The 8,484-nt window shown below is 35.2% G+C and overlaps 1 protein-coding gene across 1 annotated transcript; it reads left to right on the top strand.

Annotated features, from left to right (window-relative positions):
- The first annotated feature begins 1,862 nt into the window (after nucleotides 1–1,862).
- LOC104211388 (uncharacterized) lies at nucleotides 1,863–7,146 on the top strand. The gene is made up of 4 exons (XM_009760438.2): nucleotides 1,863–2,380; nucleotides 2,665–2,725; nucleotides 2,830–2,974; nucleotides 6,615–7,146. The coding sequence occupies exons 1-4, from the start codon at nucleotides 2,161–2,163 to the stop codon at nucleotides 6,861–6,863; spliced, it is 675 nt and encodes a 224-aa protein (XP_009758740.1). The 5' UTR covers nucleotides 1,863–2,160; the 3' UTR covers nucleotides 6,864–7,146.
- The last annotated feature ends 1,338 nt before the right edge of the window (nucleotides 7,147–8,484 follow it).

Below are 8,484 nucleotides of genomic sequence, written 5' to 3' on the forward strand. Positions count from 1 at the left end.
TCAAATTGATTATGCTTTAAGGAACATTCAAGATTAAGGCAGTATTTTTTCAAATTTCCATCATCTAGTGATCTTATTTTTACCGCTAAATAGAAAACCAAAAATATTTTCATATACTTCGAATGGTTCAAATCTATTTTGAAGTGAAAAAATAGCCTTGTCTACTATGTATAAAATAATCAATTCCAAAGGACTCTTCGAAAGATTTTGAGATTTTATTATCAACATTCTCATCAAATTGTTACTTCCTATATATTATACGTTTCTTACGAAATTCAGGTTCGATATTCATTTCAAGTGAAATTTTCGTGGCAGAAATCATAGCAGTTGCAAATCCTTCTTTTCTATATTTGTTAAAGAAATAAATTTAATTTTTTCACTTCACAAAATCTTTTTTTAAACTTATACATAGCTTATTAGGTGTAACAAAAAATGGGACACCCACAAATTTGGGGCCTAAAACAGCTTGTTTTATGGAAGAAACTTATACATAACCTATTAAGTATAACAAAAAATGATGCTCCACAAATATGAGGCCTAAATTAGTTGTTTTACTTACTTTATGGAATGACCGCTCCTACTCAATGTCAGAAGGTTATGTCAATTGATAGGGTGTTTGTATTCTATCATGTATTTCTGTTGTAAAGAGCTTATGGGTGAAAATAAGTAGCTCAAGTAAGAATATCTTTTAATAGTAGAGATGGTAGCTATAACTCGTTTACGATATAAAATTATATGAAGTTAGTACTTTATAATAAGAAATCAGATTAACTTATTCAAACTAAAAGGATGGTTAATCAATTTTGCTAAGTGGATAGAAAATAATACTTAGTTTTAAAATCTTAAATAATAGACACTTTTTAAGAAGGAATTATAATAAATTTTACAGATTCAAACTAAAGTAATGCTAGGACACTTCAATAAACGGAAGGAAAAATGTGCTTGATTCAATGGTCGTAAAGAATAAATTTGGAAGATAGTAAATCTAAACAACAAACATGTGTAATTATTTCAAATATCCAAGTATAATATATGTAAGTTTTTCTTTGAAGCATACTGTAAAAGTTTGTCATTAAAACTTCTAAATACTATACATAAGAACTTAAACCATTGCAGATTAACGCAGATTCAATGGAAGTTATTCACTATTTTACTGATAATAATATTACTTACTCTAATGTTTTGAAAGAATATGGTAGGTCATTGATGATGTGATTTGGGGGAGTTAAGATCAGCCACTCCTATTGGGAACAAAACAGGGTCGCCGATCTACTAGCTAAGAAGGAGCAACAAAGCAACTTTTTGGGGATGCAGAAGTTCCTCCTATGTTTACTTACGAAGCGCTAAGATTAGATCTACTAGGAGCTACTTTTGCTAGGAATATTTTCATAAATATTTCTAATGACCATAGCTACAAGTGACCTAGCTACAATGTAACGACCCTATTTTTTATTTAGTTAATACGTACATATTAAGGGTCGTTTGGTATGAGGTATAAGTAGATATAGTGCTGATATAAAATTTTATACCACTTTAATACTTTGTTTAGTTAGCAAACCTGGTATAAGTTATCCCAACATTAAAATTAGTACCAGAATAACTTATACCTTATAGGGGGTGAGGTAATTAGTGTCTGGATAACTTATACCTTCTTCTTAGAAATTATGCAATTGTTATTTTTAATATAACATACCAAACAGTGGATAAAAAATAATCCCAGGATAACTAATCCCAGCATAACTTATTCCAGCATAAGTCATATTCAAACCAAACGACCTCTTATCTTTCTTATCAAAAAAAAAAAATACTGTAAAAGATTTTGTATCAATAGAAAGAAATATTTATTCATTATTTCCAATACTGGCCTCCCTTTTGGATACAAAAAAAAAAAAAAAACTTGAAATATTTGCATTGGATGAGGCTCCCTGCTTTTTTAACATGTTCAACATCCCCATTGTCACCAATTGTTGTTAGCTCCGCCTCTGCTCCACACTTCACTCTCATCTCTCACCTTTCTTCTCTCAGCCAATCTTCACGCTTAAATTCCTCAAACCCTCCACTTCGTTATTCTCGCCCCCCCCCCCCCACCAAGGCACCAACCCCTCCCCATCTTCAAATAATTCCTAAACCTCTCTTTCTTCCTTCACACACACACACACAATGGCTTCTACAGCTTTGTCACAATCTCTCTTCTCCACTCTCAGTTCTCATAGAAACCTTGAGAATGGCTCACTTCCTTTGAAAAGATCAATGCTCAAACAATCACTTGTTGTCTCAAGATCACATTCCTTGAAAACCCATTTCAAGAATAGCTTCATCACCAACTGTGCCTCTCCTGAAAATGATGCAACTTCCAAATCTGAAACCCCAATTGAATTGAGTATGCATTTGCCCGCCCCATTCTTTCTTATCTGTTTTGATTGAGTATGAAAAAGATTGGTTTAGTATTGTTCTTTGTGAGTGTTTAAATTTAGTTTTCAGGAACCTTGATGCTGGAATTGGTGTGAAAGAATTGGTTTCGTGTCTCGAGATTTTTGTTTTGTTTTTAGGAAGAAAGTAAACAAAACGTGTTTGGACAAGAAAATAGAAAGAAAAAACAAAAACTGTTTGAGAACGAAATATATTGCTTCTAATGTTAAAGTTTGGATCTTGGTTTATTTGTAGGGTACCCAGCATTTCCTACTGTGATGGATATCAATCAGATTCGTGAGATTTTACCCCATCGGTACAGAATTCGACTCTGTTGCAAGCATTATTTAAAGTTCTTTGTTTGAATATATATATGTATGTATTGTATGGGGTTACTGATATGAGTTGCATGAATTTCAGTTTTCCATTTCTACTAGTGGATAGAGTGATTGAATACAATCCGGGAGTGTCAGCTGTGGCTATAAAGAATGTGACAATTAACGATAACTTTTTTCCTGGTCATTTCCCTGAGAGACCAATCATGCCTGGTGTCCTCATGGTTGAGGTATATATCTCATTCACTTCTCATTCCATGATTGATAATGGATATATGCTTTAACATTGGTTGGAAGTTTCACTTTTTGAAGTCTATTCATATTGAATGTTAAAAAAAGTAGAGATCCTTCTTCAGATTTTATGTTTGCTTATTTCTAATTTTTAGCGCCACTTATTATGATGTTATATGTTAAATTAACCGCATTTGCAAACGGAAAACTTCAAGTAGTTCATGATTCAGCAAAAGCAATCTTTTATGTGCAGTTTATTCAGAAAATAGGATAAAGTGGCTTCACTATACAAAGCTAGCTAGACAAAGTCATAATATAGTTAATTTCAAGGTGTAGTTTACACAAAATTGATGAAATTTGTCGATCTCTCAGTCTTCAAACTTGAATACTTTTTCACTAGCATTTCAGAAATTTTTACTGAGTGAAAGTAATTATGTTCTTTTTTCACCTTGATTTTTTTCTAATCATGGTGAAAGGTGGACGAAAGATGAAACTAATCCTCAAATTTAAAAGAGAAGTAAAACAGCTAAATGGGGTGCTTGCTATGCCTGTGAATTCACCTAATAAAAATGAAGAAACTGTCACTAATCTTCTTATTATGACCACATTGTCTTATCTAGGGGAATCTCTAGTCATTTCTATTAGATTGGAGTCAAGTGAAATGCTATCTAAGATGTTGACACATATACGTGTTTAAGAGCATTTTATGTTCTTAAGTAGTTTATGGGACCATTTTTGTTGGCTATAATCCTCTAGCCAACGTACAAACTCAATTAACATCGCTTTTGAAAAATAATTAGAAAGATTGCTAGGTTATTTTGGGGGATAATACATAGATACCTCTTTGAACTTGTCCTGAATTTTCAGGTACACACTTAAGATTTGCGGGCAACCCTTGTTCTTGTTCAAATTGTATCTATTACCACCTTGGTTGTTGACAACAGCGAAAGTGCATTCGAGCACGTGAGAAGCCAAAAGCAAGTTAGAAAATACAGCCTCTTTAACTCGTGAGCTGCAATTGACTTAAATTAAAAGTCTCCTCCTCTTAAAATCCTTTCTCCTAAAAATGTAGCCTCTTTAACTCACACTTACTCTCTCTCTTCCTCGTCACTATCCATCTCCACCAACAACTACAACCTCTCCTCCTTTCATCTCTCTTTGACCCAAAACCATCTATTCACTCTTAACTTTCTTTCGTTTCCAAACAACAAGGGTTCTTCAAAATTACCCATCACTCCTGGGTTCAAAATTTTCCATTCCGCAGGTCCACATTCTTCTTTTTTATGACTTTGGTATTTTGGTCAACTTGTGCGCACCTCGACTATTCTATCGGGTGCTAGCTTGCGTACCTCGACTATTCCACTAGGTACCTGCTACCTCCATCAGTGCAGGCAGATGGGGGAAATTATATTTTTCCTTTGCTAGAATTTGGACCTAAGACCTCACGTTCTCCCCTCACTTCATTAACCGCTTGGTCACACCCTTGGGTAGGTCCATATTCATTTTTCTTATTGCATTGTCAGATTTCCCTCTGTTGCAGTATGTCCTCCATGTTGGCTACTCTAACAGCTTCTCTTTTTTCTCTGTTTTCTTACCAAATTCCAGCACAAGTCCTTCAATAGTTTCATATAACATCTCGGGCTTATAGTAACTATTAAGAGCTATGCAGCACAACCCAAAGTTCATAAAGAAGGGAGGGAGGGGGGCTATAGAGAAGCCATGAACACAATCTCCCATGCCATCTAAAGCTTTCTGCTTTGTCCCACACAATAGTACCACAGCCCCTCTTTTTCACTCTCTCTCTTGCTTTACCAAACTCAATTTCCACGGCGAAGGCCCCATTTTCAAACTACAAATAGGCAATATTAAACTATAGGCTTTTGGCTAAATCCAAGGTATCAGCACGATCCACGGTGGTGGTGCTAATACCTCTAAGTACCAATTGTGTGCTCTTGCTTTAAAGGGGCAAAGATGCTATGTTCCTGTCTTCTGATATGGCTTTCTATATCTGAAGAAGGTTAGGCAAATTGCCTAAGAGAAGGTGAGCAATTCCACAACACTAGACAATTGGTAAAAGTCTATCAATTTTAAGGTTTGTTAGTATGTGTGCTTGTTCTTTTTTTTTTTTTTTTTGGGGGGGGGGGGAGGGGGAGGGGTAGGAGAGGGGGAGAGAGCATAACGAAATGTGAAAAATGAAAAAAATATATTATGTGACAAATCAGGTGGCAGCAACTGCCAGGGTCTTATTTGTTAGTATATGTCACGTGGCTTGTTAGGATGGTAGGACATACAGTTTAAACAAGAACAGCAGGATAATAGGTCTCCCATAAAATTTAAGTGAGTAGTCAGCATTTCGGGACAAGTTGAGTTTATGTATCATATCATCCCTTGTTTCGGGATTTCAAAGTACTGAGACCATGTTGCAGTACGTGATAAAGTGTAGATGATTAGTGCTAGGAGATATATGGTTATTTAATCATATCATAACAGTGAAAAAACAAGCTATAGGTGTAGCGCTATGAGGAATGATATAGAAAGAAGATCAAAACAATTGACCACTGCGCTAATTTATTGCATGAAGAAGATAGCCCAGCTACACTTTTTGCGTGATGGCTAAGTTGTGTTTACATACTCAGTGTTTAACAACAGTCTGCTGTGTTCTTTGTGATTTTGGGCGGTTGAAGCTTTTAGAACCATATTTGTAAACATATGTACGTGTCGAGAACTTAGTAGTTGTATTTATACAAACTCCTTATTTGTAACAATGGCTGCTACACTTCCTGGAAACCTTTAGCAGCAAAGCTTCGTGGGCATGATGTTGTCCCAGATGAGTGTAACAATGTCCAGATATTTTTGGAATTTTAATATTACTATAAGAAGAATTTCTGTAACTATTAAATACTGCAGCTCCTCTTTAGTTCTTCTGGTAGTGGTTAGCATGTACTTTTCTATTGGTTCTTAGGCGCCTGTATGACTGTTAGTTTGGTGAGTAAATAGCGGTTGTGTCAACTCCATATTCCTCGTGATAAATATTACAATCTACTCCTGTCAGGAACCTTCAGCTAGAGCTTCAAGGTCTTAATGTTATCATATCAAAGATAATATGTGATTCTATAAATGTCAATGAGGAATGCACCGATAAAAAAAAAGATATGTGATTCTATTATATTGATATTTTTGTCCTCTGATAAAAAATTCTTTTTATTCACTAATGCAGCTTGAATCCATTGCATTTTGCACCCTTAAAGTGTATCCTTTTTTGTGATTTGCACACTGTCGTTATTTAAACCCTAACCTCTTTATTTCCTTGCAAAACAAGAAAACCACCATTTTTATAAAATTTTCATGAGGGCTAAATAGGAAATAAATAGAGATTAAACAAAAAGACATTGGTCTGGTTTCCAAAGCAAAAGACCAGTCATAGTTATTTTCTCTTTGCTTCATCACCTAAAGCATATCGACAAGCACAAGACCGAAGTAAAAGACCAGTCACAATTATCTTCTCTTTCCTTCATCTCACCTAAAATGGACAAGCTCATTTCCTCCCTTTACTTTGTTCTTTGGTTGCCTCACTTTTGTTGCTGCAAGGTGTTGTTTCGTTATTAGATTCTGATGGGTGTCCATTTATGATTAATTTAGGCAATGGCACAAGTTGGCGGCATAGTTATGCTGCAACCTGAAGTGGGAGGCTCCCGGGAGAATTTCTTTTTTGCTGGAGTAGACAAAGTGAGGTTCAGGAAGCCAGTGGTGGCTGGAGATACTTTGGTAATGAGAATGACACTGATCAAGCTGCAAAAACGTTTTGGAATAGCGAAAATGGAAGGCAAGGCATATGTAGGAGAGGATGTGGTTTGTGAGGGTGAGTTCTTGATGGCTATGGGCAGTTAATGCTCTGCTACTATATTAGTTGTTGGAATTTCTGGCACTTTGATTAGTTTTTCCATCTCTTCCATCCCCGAATCTAATAGATTCCTTTTCATATGAGGCTTTTGGTGTCTTTTCTTTCCAAATTAAACTATAAATTGTATACATTCAGTATTGAATGCCAGTTTTCTGTATCTGAGTGTAGAAAATACTAATCAGAGTAGCCTCGGCCTTATATTCTCATTTTATGTTGTGTTGCGAGGATTTCTACTACAAGAAATATCAATTTTTTTAATTTGTTGGGCTATTTCAAGCATGATTCTCGAATCAAATTCTTCTAGTGACATTCGAATGCTTGAAATTTTTGGAATTCATTTCTCTGTCTGTTCTTACAGTAAATTACATAATCATCCTAGCTGTTACAAAATTCTTAAATCTGAAAATTAAAATAGAGGTTACATAATTATATTGTTATTATTATTATTATTATAAAAGAGTTTGAAACAAATTGAGATGAATGAAGTACTATATGCTTATGATTTAGGAGCCATTCGGGGTCAATTAAGTTGCCGCCACCTTTTTAACAGCAACAATCCAAAACTTCTTGGCAGTTGTCACCAGCACGTTCTGGCATTGGTTGACATTCTAATAAATGGAGCACGTGAAATTAAAATTCCCATGCTTCTTGGTTAGTTCTTGGGGATCCAAAGTACACGCTTGAAAAAGACTTCGAAATTTCATTTTCTAGGTTTATGATGGCGTAGGGCTCAGTTTTGTGCCTTTGTCCGTCTATGGACTGGTTTACTGACTTTACTCGTAGCTTCAAAGACTCGTACACATTATCTTCTCTGGGCTTCGGTGATCATAAATACTCGGATCATATAAATTACACGTAGTTAATCTCTAAATTAGTCCGTAAATGGTGAGGAGTCATGTGAAACTTAGTTCAAAGGAGATACTGTTGGATGCGAGTGAACAAAGTCTCATATAAAAAGTAGAAAAGAAAAATGACCTACTTATAAGGAGTTAGATACTTTTAATAGTGTGAGACTTTTTGAAAAAACTGTACGGACTGTGCCCAAAACTAACAATATCACACCATATTAAAAGTATTTTTAGGTCGTTTGACCCCAACAACTGAAATGCAAAACTGTGGTAAAAATTGCACGGGGCGCCCTATTTGGTCGCCCCCATTTAACCTATACTCATTTTTAAAAAAACTTTTAACTTGTACCCACTTTTTAAATAACTTCAGCCCCCTTTCTCCTCCTCCTCCTCCTCCTCCTTCTTCTTTTTCTTCTGCTGTTGTTGGTGCAGATTATTTAAAAACAAATTATAATTGTTGCGTCAGTAAGATACAAAGTAGCGGTCTGGACCGCTGAACATAGAGATATCGAAAATACATTATCCAGCATTAATAGCAAGTTACAGAGTTTTATTTAACAAACACTATATACAACACTAATTGATTTGTCTAATCTACAAAGATTATTGCCGTTACCCCAAAGATTTTAACAAACTAGCAAGTTGTTTGATGGATGGATCCCCAGCTTATTTGATCAGATCCTATTCTAAAGCTAGCTTCCAAAGAGCTGAAGTTCAACAGTTACAAAATAAAAATTTCAGCTATAGAGCTGAAGTTCGC

This window comes from Nicotiana sylvestris, chromosome 7, assembly GCF_000393655.2.
Source record: "Nicotiana sylvestris chromosome 7, ASM39365v2, whole genome shotgun sequence".
Classification (NCBI taxonomy): domain Eukaryota; kingdom Viridiplantae; phylum Streptophyta; class Magnoliopsida; order Solanales; family Solanaceae; genus Nicotiana; species Nicotiana sylvestris.

What these genes read in the sequence shown, in the direction of transcription:
- LOC104211388 (XM_009760438.2), top strand. Translation starts at nt 2,161, where the DNA reads ATGGCTTCTACAGCTTTGTCACAATCTCTCTTCTCCACTCTCAGTTCT. An exon ending in TGAAACCCCAATTGAATTGA is followed by an intron (nt 2,381 to 2,664) that starts GTATGCATTTGC and finishes GTTTATTTGTAG; the next exon opens with GGTACCCAGCATTTCCTACT. An exon ending in CGTGAGATTTTACCCCATCG is followed by an intron (nt 2,726 to 2,829) that starts GTACAGAATTCG and finishes CATGAATTTCAG; the next exon opens with TTTTCCATTTCTACTAGTGG.